We start from the raw sequence: 19955 nt of genomic DNA, 5'->3' as shown, positions 1-19955 counted from the left end.
TGAGGTCTTTAGTTGACTACAGTTTGGGTCTTACAAACTCTAGATGAAGCTTACTTTGAACATCTTCCTACCTTCTTGTTTGCACTCTCCAAACCCCTCCCTTTTCTTATTGCCACTCACCTCCACATGTCCAAATTTTTTCACTCAAACTCCCACAGGAAGACATCTTCCTACAACATCCCTCTTCCTTCTCCTTTTATTTTCTTTCCATCCATCAAAATTCCCACTTCTCTAGAGTAATGGATTTCAACTTGATGGGCACAGTATAATCATAAACAATTTCATAAAATAGTATCTAGATTTTTTTTTCTTCCTCAGCTTAATGTTGCTCATTGCTCATGTTGCTCATAAAATCCTTCCTTTTATGAAGACTTCCCTAGTTCCCTCAGACACACACAAGTGTTCTAAGCCTGGGGGTATGGGACAGATGAGCAGTTAACAGCAACCATTTCATGTGTAATGTTCTTTTCCACTTGCTAAATTGCCTGGAAAGACCCTTCTGGGGAGGGCTTCCACAAGCTTGTGGCCTCCTCTTCACCTGTCATCTAATACTAGATATATTCTCCCTCCAAGCTTAAAGGATCCTCATACTCTTGGCTCATAGGCTCAGAAAAGCCCTGTTGCCTTTTCCTCCCAGAACTGAGATTGTACCTTACTGGGTGATCCTGACAGTCAATCCTACTTTTTTAGGTAAGATGTGAAACACTTCTCAGTACCTAAGTTTGGCAGAACTCTCCAGATCTGAAACCTTACTGTTTTCTGGAGCAACAGTGAGACTGGAGATGCTGAGCTGGGCATTCAGTGGGTCCTTCCCACATTACTAACATGCCCACCTGTAAATCATGCCTGACTTGGCCACTAATGGCCCAGTTTGCTTCATTCATCTGAGTCTCATATTTGAACCTCTTTCATGGACTCCCTGAACTCAAAGTTCATGTCCACATGCAGGATTCTATGAGGAAGGGTCAGTTTTCATAGATTGTTCACCCAGTGCAGTGGTCTGCTTCTGTTTTAAGAAACAATAAACTAACATTGATAGGGATATTTTTAAAATTTGCCCAGTTCAAATTCTCAGACCAATGTAGGAGTTTGGAACTACTGTTTTGGATTTTTTTCCTGCGTTCTGAAATACCACTTCCTTTTGGTTCTGTTCATCTCTCTCTTGACCCCTTTTCTCAGTGTTCATGTCCACCTTCTCTTTAAGCAGTGAGTGTCTCTTATTCTCATTCTCTCCCCCTCCATATGAGAGAGATCTTGCCTTCACATAGGTATACAATATATTCCATGCTTGTGATTCTATGTCTTGATTTCCAATGGGGATGGAGAAGTTTCGTTTGAATCTCAGGGCCATAGTCCCACTTATTTAAAACGATTCAACACCTAAATGTCTTGGGGCATGTCAAACCATAGCTCTGGGTCTCTTCTCTTCCTCACTGCCACATCAATTTCCTCCACTGCTTCTGTCTTAGCTAAGCCCTCATTACCTCTTACTAAGACCACTCCAACTGGTTACCCAGTCTACAACTGCACTGCCATAGTGAGGCCAGGGCCAGGCACAGAGTAGGCACTCAAGACATCTTAATGGCATAAATTAATCAAGTTGAAAGTTGAAGTCAAGAAAATTCCACATATATAATTCTTCCCAATGTTTAGATAGGAAAACTTAAATGGAGATAAATTTGATTTTATAAATCTGATTTATATATCATCTGAAGAGTCATAACTATAAATTTTTAAGCCTCAGAGTTCCATTTTTCAATATCATTATGGAACAGTGAGATTCCAGAGCAATCAGGTTAATGATAATTTTCATGAGAAGATCTATTCTACTACTTTTACTTCTGAGTTGAATGCTGTTGTTTTAAGAAGCACCAACATTCTAGCGATAGCAATTTTTTATTGAATATCACTAGAAGTAGTTGCAGAGATGAAAGTCCAAAAGTATATTTCCATGTTGTCTCCAAAGCCTGAAACACTATTTGCATAGTCCAGTTGCTTTAATAGGAGAGCTAACAACACACTGTGTCTCTAGAATTCATGGCTTTTGCATGGTAACGGCTCTAACAGTAATTTTGGAATAACTGAGAGACAAAAAGATTTCAACCCTCACATTTCACTTCTTATGCTATACATGCTAATATCATTCTTTCTGGGGCTATCATATAACTTGTCCATAAGTGAAGATAACATTTACACTTCAAACATTTGGATTTTCAAGAAATATTTGTGACATACGCATTTTGCACATTGAATAACATCTTTGCAAAAACAAAATAAATCAGATCATTAAAAGTATTGTTTAAAGGAATAAACAAACTAATCATCAATCTCATTTTAACCTTAGAAAAAACATGCAATTTTCAAGTCTTTCTACTGGAAAAGTATCTTGTCTTGAGACACTGAGCCTGCCAGAGTATTGGTCCCCTGTTCACTAAAAGCTCCTCTGCATCACAGAGTCACTCTATCAGTGGGAGGGACACACACACCCTTAGAGACTGAAGCTATAGTGTAACTGTCCCCACAAACAAGGAAAGAGACTCTGGTTCAGGTCACATAGTGCAGTCAACCTAATTCTCTAAGGGCACCATCAACTCATATTTAGATATCACTAATATAGGCCTTGATTACATGCTTAATCAAAACAAATCCAAATGGACTGGGCAAATAATATATTTTTAAACTCCAGAAATCTAACTTTATATTGTTTGCTTGTGATTTCTTGTGATCTTTCACAACCTTTTAGGACACAAATATCCAGAAGCACTGGAGGAATCAGGAGATAATTTAAAACTATTATTATTAGAACAAGTGAAATAATTTTTTCATTAAATTTTAATATTGGTTTCAACTCAAAAACTTATCTCAAGTTTCACATTAACCCACCAATTTTAATACTTCGGGTCTCAATTAGGCCAATTATCATTATCTGAAAGTTTCCACTTAAGGACAATATTTTTCAAATATTTTCTGCATACAAATATTAAAGGCTATTATTTTTGTGTAATGCCTTGCACCCCTCTTCAAATAGGAGTTTAAGGTCTCCCTAACATCAATTTCTGTCATTTTTGTCATGAAAAATGCTCAAGTATTAAATATCATTTAAATCATGCAACTAGGCATGATTCCAATTAGTCCTGAATGGAAGACAAAATGACAGCTTAATAAGCTTCAATTTGCTAGCTCTTTGAACATTCAATGATATCATCATTTTGCCAATCATTTCTTGCACTCTGGCTTCAACCTCTCTGTCACAAAAAAAAAATTACCTCAAATATGTAAATGAAGGCATCAGTGATGTCTCCTACAGAACATACTGGGTTGGAAATCCAAAAATGGATTTTCCAAGACATCTTGGGAGAAGAGTTATTCATCCAGTATTTCCTCAGTGGTAGTTTCTGCCCACTAGGGCAGCAGGGTGAAAAGGACAAGAAGGAAGGACAATATGCAAGAAATAACTAATGGCATTTTTCCCTATTATTATTTTTACTATTATTATATTTCCCTATTATCCAACATGCTGCATGCCATGTCCACTGACATGATTGTACTGGACACGGTATGCAGCATGTAGAATAATGATTTATGCTGGAGCATATATTTTTTAAAAAATCATCTTAGACTTTTAATTTTGACCAAAATGTCTCTAGAATTAAGTCAAAATTACATCAACATAAGTTGTTTTTAAGGAGTCTAAAAGAAACACACTAATCATTCCTTGTTTTTTTTCATGGAAAAAAGTGTCTAGATAATTTATTAAACCACCTTGACCATATTTCTAATAGTCATTTCTATTGACTAGCTTTTGTCACATAATAAAATTCTAACTTAGATTTCTTTAGGAAAATAATATGAACACAGAACTCTCTGAGATTTAAAAATTCATTCCATAAAATAAATGGGATATGTAATATTCCAAATTAATATATGGATTTAACATAGATTTACCTATAGTAAACCATTTATAACAAACCATACATCACCAGTTTTCAAATGCAAATTCTTACGTAGTTTTTATAAAGATTGGTATATCACATTAACCTAAATCTTATTGAGTCGTACTGTGGACATTCCTTTTTATTTCAGTAAAATATGAAAACCAGAAATTAAGCTACTTTAAAAATACATTTATTTTTCCATTCTATAAATTCTAAAAGTTGGGAAAATATATATTCCAAAGAAAATATTAAGAAATGCACATCTCTTCATACTTCAATTTATCTCAAAATAGGGAAATGAGATGGGCCTGATGGCACATTCCTGTAGATGGATATGATACCTTTATTTTACTTATTTATCTTTATATGGTGCTAAGGATCAAACACAGTGCCACACGCATATGAAGGAAGTGCTCTACCACTGAGCTATAACCCCAGCCGGGATCTCAAATTTGAAGACAGCCTTAGCAATTAGTAAAATTCTGCCTCAAATAAAGGGGAGAGGGGGATGGGAATGTAGCTAAGTGGTAAAGCACCCCTGAATTTGATAGCACCCTTGATTTTGATCCCCAGTAGAGAGAAGGGGGGGGGGGGGACACACACAAACACACACACAGATGGTCACAGACTGTGGTTTTAGAGAAAGATTAAAACTACTGGCTAAAACTTGACTTGGATTTACATAGTCTAAGCTGTGAGTACTACTTCTTTAAATCTAATACTACATGGACAATCCAAAATTGGAAATATAATGGATTTATGGGGATACATAAAATTCAATGACAACATGTTCCATGAGTAAGAGGCATATGGCGCAGGAGACTTTGCCAAGAGTCCCAGCTGCACTAACTACTAGTTATATAACTTTAAAAAGTTTATTTCTGCTTTGAGTTTTCTCTTATCAATAAAATGGGTCATCTTCTGGCCCAGGTAGCAAGGTCAAAACAGTTTATAGGAAGGAAATTTCATTTTCATAAAGAGTTGAATGAGATAATGCAATAAAAGGACCTAGCAGAGAGCTCAGTACACAAAAGGCACACAATAACTATTAGTTGTTACTGTTGCCGCTGCTGCTGTTAAACATACACAAACATAAAAATTCAGTGCTGTTTATGAGGTGCTAGTTACTAAGTGGAAATAAAACAGCATTATTGCTGGGCACAGTGGTGCATGCCTGTAATCCCAGTGGCTCAGGAGGCTGAGACAGGAAAATCTCAGATCAAAGCCAGCCTTAGCAATGGTGAGGCGCTAAGCAATTCAGTGAGACCTTGTCTCTAAATAAAATACAAAATAGGGCTGAGGATGTGGCTTAGTGGTCAAGTACCCTTGATTTCAATCTCCGGTGCCAAAAAAAAAAACAAAAAAAAAAACCCATCATTATTGAATTATGACTTTGGAGCAACATCAAGTATTGCAAATCATAGAAAGAAATGTAACAGCTATTGCTCAATACTGTGAACAAGGAGGAAGGAGTATCAGTGTCTCTCCTGTGCCAGGCAAAGAATTATACGTAACCCTCTTCCCTTTTTTTGGCCTGTCCAAGTCTTCCCCAAAACCTAAAACCTTTCTTGGAGGAGGCTGTGATATCAAGAAAGAGTACTGCTTTAAGATAAAGAAGTCCTGATTTGCTAGTTGTATGATCTGGAACAAGATAATATCCTTGAATTATAGGTTCTTTATCTATAAATTGAAAACGATTGGATGTAGTCCTCTCTTTAGATTCCTTAATCTGACCATATTATTTCAAGATACTTAGATAATTGATATGACTAAAACCTTCACATCTAGCAGAACAACCTTTATGCAATGATTCCTGGCTTCTTGCAATCATCCTCATTTTTACCACTGCAGAGTGATCACATTATACTCTGTATCTAAAGTATCTCCAGCAATTAATTACCTCTTTTACAAAAACAATTTTAGTATTTCTAAAGAAATCCATTAAGTATAATGAGAACAAAAGACAGAATTTTTTTTAAAAGAAATGACTGTTAGTTGATATAAAATTGCTAATTCAAAAGGAATACTTTACATGTTATTATTTGGGAGGTTTGCCTTTAAAGGAATATTCTTTAGCTAAAAGTGGACCACATACCATAGAATGTGGTTTCCATGGTAACTATCACATTTAAAAACTGTGCACAGGGCTACAGATACACTGTATAATACTTCTACAAATGGTTCCTTCTTAGAGGAATAAATTTTCTTTTCCAGCCTATATTTTTGTTTTAAACTTAATTTTCTCCATGATGAGGGCCAAGGTGACTTATTCGTAATACTTTAATTATAGGCATATTTGCTACTTTTGTGTTTGTAAAATAAAAGTACTTACAGAATTTTTAGAATTATAATAGAAAAAGAAGCTGGTGACCTACAAAGAACATAAGCTTTACTTGAAATGGCACTTTCTTATATTTTATTCTGGTTAAGCACATAAGAAACAACATTTGTATAAATATTAACTTATATGACAATTCATAAGTACAATAAGCATATTATAAAATCCATTTGTAATACTATGAGATGCACCACTCCTGGATACTAATAAATTAAATCTTCCCTTCAGTGTATCTATGCTAAAATATGAGAAGAATTTTTGTCCTTCTCTATTTGATAAATTCTATCTGACCTATGATTTGGTGTCAGAAAAAACAGTATTTCCCCCATAGGCTTTTTAAAATGGTCTCATTAGGAGAATCTCTATTTGTATTTTAAAAGTATATAGAAAGTTATTGGGCTGCCTTAAATACAGCAGTTAAATAATAATATACAAACTTCACCTAGGGGCTGGGGTTGTGGCTCAGTGGTAGACTGCTAGCCTAGCATGTGTGAGGCACTGGGTTCGATCCTCAGCACCACATATAAGATAAATGAATAAAATAAAGGTCCATCAATATCTAAAAATTTATTCTTAAAAAACTTCATCTAAAGAAAATACATAGAAAATTTTAATGTGTGGTTTTATCAGGAATCTGTTCCCAAAGTCTTTTCTTTCAGCAAAATAAATGTAAAGAATTAAAAAGTTTTTCCTACCAACTTTCTAATGACTGAAAATTAAATGTGGTCCACTGCAGTAAACCCCCTTAATACTTAAAATACACTCACTTCCAATCCACTTTCTCTCTAATACAAATAACTGGGTAAGTCAGGGATAAGTATCAAAGTTTGGTGTGTACACAGCTGGAGCACCAGGCAACCACCCTGATGAAACTGTGCGTCAACAGGGAGAAAAGGGAAACAAAAAGCAGGGTTGCCAGGGTTAGCAGTGAGAGCCCCACAGGTTGGGGGGGAAATATAGCTCCCATAGTTGAGCTTTTCCCAGCAATCACATCAGTTTGACCCTAAGAAAGAAAAAATCATTACTACCTCAGAACAAAAGAAATTACAGTAATAAATAAATATTAATGATGAAATAGTATTTTGATTAGGCAAGTAAGGTTTGTGAGCCATTTTAAGGTATACAAATATTTTATTTCTGAAATGAATTATCATTTGATTTTTAAAATTTCCTATTATAGTTTTTCATAACATAAATTCAGAGGACAAGAGAATCTGATATAAGAGAGTAACACACTTGAAAATTAATTTAGGGCATTAGCTTCTAAACTATTTCTAATCTCAGCCATGTTTCTAATTTTTAAAGATAATTTGTAAGGTTTCAAGAATGGTTATAAAATGATCATACTAGAATTTGGTAAGTCTGTGACTTAAAATGTACTTTCTTAGGATTTATAATATCTAAAAAATTATCTCTCTCAAAGCAGCTTTGTTTTTTGAGAATAATTGTAGTCTCAATAAATTGAGTGAAAGTCTGGCACATTAATAGAAAATTTGTTTATTACATTTTATAAAATTTAAGAATTTAAAGTTTTCCCAACAGAGTTATTTGTGAATGTTTTAATATGCAAAGAATATCATCATTTATTGGTCAATGTTGTTCATATTTAGTCCCGTTCCATAAATTTCTCTCAGAGCTGAGAGCTAGGGGCAAAGTTAAGATATCTTTCATTGCATAAACAGAATCACACAGTTCATCATGTTTCCTTCTTTGCTGTGGCTTCTAGGCAAGTTCCAAGGTAAAAATGACATTTAACTATAGTATTTTGTAAAGTATAAATTTTATAATGACATTTAACTGTAGTATTTTTAAAGTATAAATTTTATAATGTGGCTATATATCATATACTACTTAATTATTAGTTTCTATTATATTTAAGTATATGTTTATTATAAAATACTGCATTAAATCCCTTTTAAAAGAAGAAGGCACATAAAGAAATTAAAATCAAATACTCTCAAGAGAAAAATACTATTGAGCTCAAAGACCATGTACATAGGAAGGTATACCATTGATGTTCAGACCATACATACTTTAAATTTGTCCTTTTAGTAACCTTGGAAGAATGGTAGCTGTGTTTAATCACCTCAATAAATATACACACAACAGGTTTATAAATGGAGACTTATGCCTCATGCCCATATTTTCAAATTCATGGAGAGTATGGTAATAGCATTAAAACCTAATTTTAAAAAATCTTCAGAAAAACTCTTTAAGTAGAGGAGACTACAAATTCCACATTTTAGAATCAGTGATAAATTCAGCCTCTCAATACAAAATCAATATAGTAAAATCAAGATGATTTGTCCACTTACTATGCAAAAATTATTGAATCATAATTAGAATCACGATTTTCAGCTTAAGAAATCAAAGGCATTTAGATACCAATGTTATACAAGAACCCTAGAACAAGTGCTACATTCAATGTACTTTTAGATATGGCTGATAACCTTCTCCAAGAATGCCATATTCAATTTAAGAGATACCAAGGGTCATTTACTACAGCTGTTGGTTACCCTGACTTCTTGATCTTTCTGTACTACAACAGGTCACATAGCCATCCTAGAAGTGACATCACTTCTGGGGCGGATCACAAAGGTTCTATGTAACAGTCATACAGTATTCATACATACCACTCACATGGGTAACAGACATAAAAGAGTAAGCAATCTCTAAATGGTTCAGGATCTGAAAAAGACAACTAAGGGATCAAGGAACCTACGTTGTATTTTTCTTCAAATTCAACAAGATAAAATGTAGACATTCTATCATTATAGCACAGCACAAAGGCAAAACAAGAATTACATATAGAATTGACACGTCAAAAGAAGCTGATATTTACAAATTTTCTTCATATTAAAACTGTGATAAAATCAATCAAATCATCTTCCAAAATAATTTCAATAAGAGGGTCCTAGTAAATGAGAAATATTTAACAATGAGGTTTAACTTTTTATGTCTTCATTTCTATTGATCTGGTGTATTTTCTTAAATAATCATGAACATCTATATGAGGGTAATAACATTTAATGAACATTTTAGCAAATGGGATTATTATGACACAATATATCCTACCATTGAAAATCAAAGTAGTGTGACGAAAATATAATATACAGGATAATCAGTTAACTATACCAAATGAAATGAGAAAAATGTTTAACCGTCCTGAGATGCATTACTATATCTTATCATTATTCTATAAAATAGCAATTATTAGAATAAATAACCTAATAATTGTAAAACATATTCACCAAAAGGGAATTCCCAGTTGGTTTGATTTACCTTAATGCAGGTTAATATATAATAATGACTTTCATATTGGCATATAATTATATCACATATTTGGAAGAAGCCAAAAATAAATTTTTAGGGTATCACCCTTACTTAAGAATCTGATGGAAGAGAAGCTGCAAACAAAGCCATAGTATCCAAATAGATGTTGTACTGGTCCTCTTGTGGTTAAGTATTTCAAATAACCCTTTTTACAAAATGGCCTCCATTACTAAACTGGAACAAACATTAACTGAAAATCAAATCTCTCTGGAACTAAAATAAAAAAAATCATGCAATCTAATATTTATGTTGTGTGCTTTATTCTGCATAAAATAACACAGTGAATTTAAAAATATCTTCTGTTTTTTTTAAAAAAAAATCCATTTTGGGGTTTTTTGTTTGTTTGTTTTGTTTTGTATTTTTTGCAATCTGTGAATGGAATTAGATTTCTAAATTACACAATAAACTATTTAGACCACAATAATGAAGAGCTATAGTTTGAAAATTCAGGGCTTACCTGAAAAAAACTCTGAATTAATGACCTCAATGAATAACGAAAGATATACAGAAATTATTAGCATTTTGGTGTGCATGCTAAAATTTATAAAATATAACATTGATGAAAGTTATAAAAACTATTTTCTAAAAACAACTAAGTACAAAACACACAAAATTATTTTCATTTTGGCCAAGAATGCATTTAGCCTAAGTTTCCATTGCTTACTGGAATTCCCATGACAGCAATTCTAATTAGTAAAACGATCCAAGAAAGACACAAAATACGAGAAACATTCTAAACTACAACATTTGAAGAGGTCATATAGCCCTCATACTTAATATTTCTGTGTGAAGAAATTCAATTAATAACCAAATTATACAATCCCTGTGGCTTAATTATACATAGTAATTCTAAAATTTCCCTTTTGTTATGATTGGATGAACCGCGCCCTACATGGCAGATCCGGCATATACAAAATCACAAAGATTTCCTCTAAATTCGGCCTCCACTTGTGTCGGCTTTCCACCAAGCACCAAAATGGTAGGAAGTTATGTAAATTAATGTATTTTATTGTATCCATTATTTGATTTTAGTATGCAAACAGATCCTTTACTGATTCAGACCCCATATTCCTTCGTTATAATGGCAAGACAATGGTAGGGTTTAACATCATGTCTGAAGGAGAATACAAGTTTGAAAATATTCTAAATAAATTGTATGGCTGAAAATCAAAAGTCCAGCATATATTTTTTAAAAGGCTCTAATGAGGTTGATGGCAAAAGTATAATGTGTGTTGATTTAATAGGAACCATATGACTATCCTAGTACCATAGCTACTACAATGACTACCTTTAGATTAGCATGCCACCATAAAACAAACTAAAAATAATTTTTCTACAAATGTATATTATCAGCCAAAAACCTGTGCTGAGCATATTTATATTGCACCAGTTATTCTCTGAAAGTAAAAGACAACCCAAGGTCAAATGAAAAATAACCAATAACTCCCATTCTTTGCCTTACTGCCTCCCGCTCTCCACTCAAAAAATTAGCATCTTATTTAATTAGCAGTATTTTTATGCTTAGATAATTACAGACTTGTTAAAACATATACCATAACAGAAGAGTTATTTTTTTGTTTGAAAATTATATTATTTTGGGAGGAAGGACAAATAGGGGGAAAAGCTTATCTGTGGTGTGGTTAGTATGATTAGATTTCAATGGGAAAAGAGGTATTTAGACCTAGTATATGATATGGTCTTATTAGAAAAGAAAATTATCTTTTTATTGTTGTCAATTGCTCTTGAATTTTCCTTTAATAAAATTTCACAGCAATCTCCTCAAGAGGATACATTAAAGGCCCTTGATTATATATACCCTAAAGAATGTATTGTACCACAAAGATACATACCCAATAAGATTTTTTTTCATCTGAAATTTATAAAGATAATTTTCCATGCTGACAGTGCACATTTCATCCATAAGTTTGAAGAGTCAAATGCTACCACAGCTGGGGGTTATTCTGCCAAATGGCTTCCAACAGGGACTACAGAGATGGAGGCTAGAAGGCATGTGTATGTGCATGCAGGAAAAAGCAACAGACCTGATGGGAAATAGCCCTTCTCTGGAGTCATTTTATCAATTACCATCTGAGTGATCTAATCAAATAGGCTCATGAAAAAAAAAAAAGCAATACTAGGGAGGAAAAGCAAATATGAAAACAGCTGCTTTGATTACCTACAGAGATTAAAACAAAAAGCAAGGAGTGAGGCTGATATATTTCTTAGGGATTTTCTAAGGCTAAGGGGAGGGGTAAGGGGTAGATACCTTTAAAAAAACCCATCATGAAAGGAGCTGAGACAAGATTATAAGAAAGGGGCCAAGTTATAGCGCGCCATGGGATTTTTAATCTGGCTACCTGTGGTTTCTGTAGTCAAAGCCTTATTCATCCCCCAAACGGGGAGGTGGGGAAGAGAAAACAAAAAAAAAAATCACATTTATATGTCAGTTTTGCAAATGATCAAACAGCGTGCATCAACAAGAATAAGAGGAAAACATTAAACGCTGATGACTTTTTAAAAAGATACCCGTTTTATCAAATATTATTGGTAATTACCTGCGCATCTCGTTTCTTGAACTCTTGAATTTGATTTTCGTGCTCCATGTTGGCAGCGCGAAGCTGTTTCTCCAGGTTTTCAATTTCCCGTTCATGGTCTCGGACTAGGCTACCCTTCTCCGCGTTATGCTGCTGTAATAGGTGCGTCTTCTCCTGTTCATGCTCCAGCTTCAGCTCTACTATCTGATTGGACAATGAGGAGGACAGTTCATCAACAGAACATCCTTGTCGTCATGACAACTCATGGACAGCTTAATTTTTCTCGAATTTGTCCAAGTTGAAAATTTTATTTTTGCGTCATTATTACCTCACCCTTGAAATACCCTCATTTGGTGTGTGTGTGGGGGGGATTTTATCCAAACCTCCTAATATTCAAGACTATTGGGCATATTCAAGAAATCCTTTTGCAATCTGTTGACATGAATATCTGAACATTGAAAAAAAATTATGTCGAAAGCTAGGTATTTCCTCCCCAAGATTCCAATATTACTGATCAGCAATGGTTGTAAATGGTTAATAGTCAGTACGCTTTGCTTTTTGCTTAAATACACAGATGTAAAAAGCAGCAATTAAATCGATCAGTTTTCTTTATGATTTTCAAATAAAAGATCTGAGCTAAATACGCATCTGGATTATTGTATATACAGTTGTCTTTTTAAAAATAAAATGATAAATTTCGAAGCTCTATTATCTCGTTGTCAGCCACGGTATAGCACTATAAACACACGTTATGTCTTCCAGAAGAGCACCTGCTGTGCTGCAAGCTTGCCCCATGATTTCATAAAAAGCATTCTATTCTCAAGATCCTTTCCCAGTCCACTCCACACTGGAGACTGTGACCTTGGCCAGTCTTAGCCTCTCCCTGCTAGACTGAATGGCAGCCCGAGACCAAGGGCCTGGTTGCCGCAGCTTTGATATTAATCCTCCCAGACTGTGCACAATGGCACCCTACCTGGCCTGCAAACTATAGCCAGCCAGGCTGTCTTTGAAGCAGGTGATGAATAGGGGACTGCAGGAAGCCAGCTTCCCCAGTGAACTCCAGGCCACACAGCTGCTAAGAACAGTCACTTGGATTTTTCTTCAGTTTTGGTGGATTTCAGGGGGAAAAACTGCTGTTATCTAGAATATGTTGTGTTATTTTCGGCGTGAGAATCCATCTTCAAAAAAGCTAACAGTAGGAGCCTGCTCCAAATCGATCTTGTTTCCTGCAATGAATCACCAGACTACCTTATCTTAAAGCTATAGCATTCATTTCTCCAGGCATGCACACTGCACTAAATATCAGAAGTTATTTTCTTTTGAAATTTGAAATTCTCATCTCCTAATTGCAAATTAAGAATCAAAACACAAATTAAATGTGCTTTAAAACAGGTTTCTAAATGTTTTATTATTGTGACTTAGAGAGTTGGAAAATTAACAATAGATTTCTAACCATTCATAATTGAATTAAACTATTTAGAAGAAAGAATGCTAACTCTTGAACATGTACACTTATCAGAACAAAATAATGTACAAATAATATGGGAAAAAAGTATTTTTAATCTGAGACCAAAGGTGTTTTATAGTGAATTTGTTTAAAATTCAGGTTTTCCTCCCATATTACTCTGTTGGCAACATAAGAAAAATATTGTATAAAAAATGTTCTACTAGCATATACTATGCCAAGTAGTACAGTTATCTTTGATTATTTACAATACATGTGTATGATTTATTCTTTGAGTCATACAACTAATATTAACTATAACAATAATCCCAACAGAAGACAAATTAAAATGGTATTGTTATTATAGCACTTTTTCAGGCAGCCGAGGCTATAAATTATTGAGTTGAAGAATTTTTAGTTCTTGGACACATATTTCCACTCAGTGTTATACTATCAAGTGTCATTATAATAAAATCACAAACTTTAGTCAAAATCACTTGCATATGTAACACTGAAAGAAAGTAGGAGGGGGAAGTTACACTGAAATCTTCAGAAGTCTCAAAAAATGGGAGAATGACTATGACTTAAAATTGAAAAAAGCAAAATATTTTACAAGTATCCAAATGACCTATAATTAGAGCCAAAAAATTGCAGAATCCCCCAAAGACACATGATCAGAACTAGATGTATAATCATTATAATGATGCTGTATCATTTTTGGATCTAGTAATAATATACTTTCACAGTACCATTCTAATTTGAGTAACCTGATTGTTCTTATAGATTGACCAATGATCTGCCCATGTTCAAACATGTTTATTCATTTTATTTAAAAAAAACTAGAAAAAAATGAAATCGTTATAACAAAATTTCAACTCTAATGATAAATGTTCCTAAGTTATTACTGGTTTGTTACTTTGCCAGGGCCTGTTGCCCAGTGATTCTTCTTAATGAATAAATCTCAAGGTTGTTGAGCCTTTTAAGTGAAATAGTTGAGGTTTATCTGCTTAGTCCAACACTGCTTAGCTAACTCCTAGATCTTATGAGCCCTTTCTGGTCTCAGCCTAGGTTTCCTAGTTGTCATCTTCTCTTAGAGGTGTGTTTTCTAGATAAATGGTAGGGTCAAGGGAAACTCCCTAATATTCTGGGGCTATATTGATGATGGTATTCATAACCACTAAGACAATTACTGAAGTGGATCTGTGCTAAATCTAAGTTTTACTGGTCCCTGTCCTCTTCCAAGTAAGCAAATGTTAGAAGAGTCCTTCAGACCTTCCAGCTTGGTCCCTTACTTGAAGGTACATCTTGGAAGTAAAAAGAAGTAGTGTATCTTCTTTACCTTGAACTACTACATACTTTGGGTGAACCAAGAGTAACGTCTAATAGAATGAATGGCAACTCTAATACATTCTGAATCTGAAACTCAAGAGTGAAGGTTTGAAGTTCTGAGTCCTTGAGAGCACAGTCTTCCACCACATACTAGAATCATTTTACAGCTGTTGATGTTCTCATTCCAACAGATGTTTCATGTAAGTGCCCAAGAACAGGACCACATTCCAGGTGCTCAGGAAGACAAAGATGCAGCTAAGAGATTACCAAGTCTCTGGGAGTCTTGGAATCTACATTTTAAGACCTGCTAACAGTTTTATAGTGAACATAGTGCCAGCAAATATGGCTAGAATATTTTTAAATAATTTCTTGACCATAAATTTCAATTCAAAATGTGATAGATAAGGAAATAAAAGGAAGATTCTTACATCACTTGGTAAGACAACTTATTTGTCTTTTTATCCCCATGCCCCAGAAATAGAACTGATGACTTGAGATAATTCTGAGAAATATTTTTGGATACCCCGATTTTAGACAGAAATGGACTGAAGATGGAACACTCACATTTCCTTCTTCTGCCTAGATGGGGGATAAGAAGGGGAACTGTACAGAGTGAAAATGGCTATAGGCCAGAGATGAATAAAACTGAGAAAGAAAAAAACTGGAGCTGATTCTGACAAAACACAGGCTTTAGAGTTCCCATCAGAAACGAGAGACCACCCTCTAACAAGCACAGCGAACTCTGGAACAGAGCATTGGTAAATTGTTAAAAGACAGAGGATATGTCAGTTTCTCTAACAAAGGTCGCTTAGAACTTTCATTAATATATCAAATAAGCTCTGACTCTCCATCCCTATCTGAGTCTCAAACTACAGAAAAGTAAAAGCCACAAAATATTTATGTTCTCACACTAAAACTCAGAGAAAGACAACCAGGCTGAAAATAAAGGCAGAAAATCGGTCAAAGAGAATTCATGCATATTATACTAGAATTTAGAAAAAGCTTATAGGTTTCGACAAAGCTTGCCCACTTCATGCCCCAGTAAGATGAGGGGAAAACATGTTTGGACACCTATAAAAACACTACATTGTGTGTGTGCGTGGGGGGTGGTGAGGTGGGGGGTGGACTTAGTAAGAAAGAGGAAAAAAAGAAAGGATGAAGAAACCAAGGAAGGCCCATCACTCTGGAGGGAGAAAAAAAGTACACCTTTAAAACCAGAGCCAGTTATAGGAGAGCTCGATGAAACGTGAATGTAATGAAAAGAACTCAAAGAAAGCAAAACAACAGAATTAGCTAAGGATCGAAATAACTCGGTCACAAAATTAATTCTAAATTAAAATAATAATGAGTTAAAAATAATGGCTAAAGGGCTGGGCTGCTGCTCAGTGGTAGAGAGCTTGCCTCACAGGTGTGAGGCACTGGGTTCAATCCGAAGCACCACATAAAAATAAATACACAAAAAGATATTGTGTCCATTTACAACTAAAAAGAATTAAATAAAATAATGGCTAAAGACTGAACCACTGACATAGACAAAAGGCCTGAGAAAATCATAATAAAGGCCCAGGAAAGAAACAAAGAGAAGAAAGATAGAATGAAAATCTGCATGCACACAAATGTGCTATCAGGAAACTTTCACAAAATGAATGAAGAACAGAATGTGTGTATCAAAAAGTCACACTATATACCAAGAGAAATTAATTATGATTCAGGAAAATAATGGCTCAAGAAGATTATAACTAAGTTCAAACATGGAAAAACTCAAAAAACCCAAGACACTCTTGAAAAAAGTAATAATTGAGGATAAGATTCATTTAAACAAGAGATGACTAGAAAAGTGGAGCTGAGAATAATGCGTAGCACCAAAAGACAATGGGACAATATGTACAAAGCTTCAGGGAAACAAAGGATAAACAAGGAAGTTTATGCCCAGTCAAGTTATCCTTTACAGCTAAAAGAACACAAATGATTCTCCAGCAAGAAAAAATGCAATGAATACAACTATAAGCTCTTCTCAAAAAAGTCACTCAATGATGAAATCTCAGTAGTCAGTAGATAGGTCCAAATAAAGAACTTGGATATGAGTTGTGCCAAACGTCCTGGTGGTGAGCACATGGCAGATTTAAAAAAAAAAAAAAAAAAACTATGTCTATAGAACTGTGACAACTATAGAACAGAATACAAAGGGCACATACTTCAACAATGTACAAATAATACCATAATTTACAAAACAGAATGGTAGGGACAGGTAGGAACTGTATGCAAGTTAATTTTAGTTTTTAGTGTAGGGGGTAAATAATGCCTTCAAAATTAAACCATAACATTTATTCAATATACTTTTAATAAATACTTCCTAACAGTCTAAGGAATCATTTCTTAAAAAAAGAAATATTTTTCTGAACCTCTTTCAGTTTCTCTTGTTTCTTCAACTAATTTCACATAATGGTCCTATTTCTAAGCATGGTCCTGTTTCTAAGAAAACTGCTTTTGTCTCTGTACTTTCATATTCTTATACTTATCAATCTCATGAAATTTCTGTAATACTACTAAGAATATTATTAACAATAGTCATTTTTGGAAGCTAGGATTTGGGTAGAATGTTTGCTTCCTTCTTCTTTGTGTGCAGTTGCCATATCAGAGGGTATCACCACCCTTTGGAGGAATACTTCCTTGTGGCGGTCAGGTTTGGGTCTTTAACAAGGGATACAGCCTTTCTTCCAACAAATGGGCCTGGGTTTGTGAACTGACCTAGATCTAAAAACTTGTGAAAGACCATGATTTTTCCCCTGAAGTGGAATATGATGTAAAATACACTTGCCAACTCTGGACTTGCTCTGGATGTTGTGCCAGCCAACTAGTATTCTCACTGGCTGTCTGACTACCTTCTCCCAGAATACCAAGCTCCACTCACCCACCTCAAGTCCTTACAGGACAAGACACCTTGGTAGCCAGTTAGCCTTGTTTCAGTAACAGGAATCACTCTGGCCTTCCAGAATACAGTGAGTGCTCCACATGCTGTCTGCCTTTGTGGAACCCTACCATCCTGCTGAAAGATCCAGAGCAGCATCTCTCAATCTCTCAACGTCAGCCCTGGAATACAGAGGATGCTTCTAGAATGCAACCACTCAGTGGTATCAGTGTCCCACTACCAGAGTGCCTCTCAGTACTCTACTGAAGATAGTACTCTAGACTCTCCTAGAGGTGAGTTCTCTGGTCTACAGCACCAAAACCACCCTCATATTCTCACTTTTCTGGTACTTTTGATTCTTTCTCAATACTGCGAAGGCAGTTCCAGTATCTACCTCCACCTCAGGTCAAGTGACTGGAGTGGCAGTGAAGACCACTACCTAGGAAAATCACAAACTATTGTAAGTGTGCTATACTTTTTTTAAAAAAAAAGAGATGAGCTGCATGTAGTAGTGCTCGCCTCTAACCCCAGAGATTTGGGAGGCTGAGGCAGGAGGATCCCCAGTTTGGGGTCAGCCTCAGTAATTTAAGGAGACCCTGCCTCAAAATAAAAAATAAAAAGTACTGGGAAGAGGGCCAGTTCAATCCCCAGTAACAATCAATAAATCAATCAATATTAATAAAAGTTCAAACATTATGAATTTTATCAAAATAATATTGATCATCAGATTAATAGTTCAAGAGACAATCTGCTTTGAAATATCAGCCATCCAAAGACAGGGTTCTATCTTTCCTGGTAATACTTCAGAATCATTCTATATACTAGTTAAGCATTCTTTGTGGAAAACTTTTGTTTCTTGACTGTGAAATTTAGCATTACTTTGATATGGTTCACAAGACTTATGGCATTAAGATCCATAATAATAAACAGGTACATCAAGCCAAGGCATTTAATGAGACAGAGATCTAACATTATTCAGTTATGTCTCTGAGAAATTTGCATATGCAAAAGAGCACATCTGAAATGTCAAAATAAGTTCCTAACTATCTAAAGCTCCGGAAATTCAGCTCCAATGATACAAAGCCTCCTGTAAAGTTAGCAGGGTTTCACTAAGCTGATCTCATAACTTTTCAAAAAGATCTTGGAAACTTTTAATTGCAGCTATATGATGTAAAATATGCTACTAAACATTCATTACATGAGAAATAAGACTCCCTTGAAGATAATACATACTGCTCTGGATCTTTGGAGTCACAGTAAAAATACATCTTAGTATAGAAAATATTATAATATAGTCTGACTTCTGACCAACATCTTAATTGAAAAAGGCACAAAGGATAGAAAAAAGCAACCAGCATATCAAGAGTAGAAATAGAATGTGTAATCTGTGGGTGCCCACATGGCTCCAAGATTTGATACAAAGAAAAGGAACATTCCACGAAATCTCTCGGATCAACAGATCATGTTTTCTTTATTTAAAGGTTTAACATTGCTTTGACCACTGCAACTAGAGATGGTACCAGGTGTACCAGCGTAGACTGCTTCTTCATCCTTCTTTCTCTCTAATCAACCATCAAGAGCCAGGGACCAATGGCTGCTGAAGCTCCCAAAGCTCAAGATGCACTGTGAGCCAAAGCCTGAAGGTACCAGTGATGACCGCGGTGCCGAGTGAAGCATGTGCCAGAAGCAAGTGCTGCCCTAAGACCATGTTTCCCATTTAGCACTTCAAAATACCTCACATGGCACCTGGAGGTAATGAGTGAAAATAACTTCTTTGCTTCTAAAATTTTCTGAAAAATTAGCTATAATTTTCTGTGTTTTTATCTTCCACATATCAGTTGAAACTCTGGAAGGCTTTGTATAATGTATGTTTTTTTTTTTAAAGGTTTAATGATAGACAATTCACACCAAACAAATTGGGAAATAATTAAAAATTCATTTTGATAGATGAAATTCAAAATGGTGGCGGGGGAAAACATGTCTTAACTTCATATTTTAACTTATGTTTGTTTCTCTAAGACACATTCAGTTCTTGATGAAATGTGCATTCATCTTAACCTAGTACATCACTGCTGTTGAATGAACATAATATTTAACAATCATCCAAGTTCGTCAGCTAATATGGAACTTTCTG

General features: G+C 34.8%; 1 protein-coding gene across 5 annotated transcripts in view; it reads right to left on the bottom strand.

Moving 5' to 3' along the window:
- Cep112 (centrosomal protein 112) overlaps window positions 1–19955 on the bottom strand; it is a 466461-nt gene that overhangs the window by 213861 nt on the left and 232645 nt on the right. For all 5 annotated transcript variants that reach the window (XM_071603145.1, XM_071603146.1, XM_027946274.2 and 2 more), the window contains one exon: window positions 12162–12344. In XM_071603145.1, the coding sequence (XP_071459246.1) occupies window positions 12162–12344 (183 nt within the window). The remainder of the gene's footprint in view (window positions 1–12161; window positions 12345–19955) is intronic.

This window comes from Marmota flaviventris, chromosome 17 (assembly GCF_047511675.1).
Source record: "Marmota flaviventris isolate mMarFla1 chromosome 17, mMarFla1.hap1, whole genome shotgun sequence".
Classification (NCBI taxonomy): domain Eukaryota; kingdom Metazoa; phylum Chordata; class Mammalia; order Rodentia; family Sciuridae; genus Marmota; species Marmota flaviventris.
The sequence above is the reverse complement of the archived record's forward strand: the minus strand, read 5'-3'. Positions and strand labels throughout refer to the sequence as shown.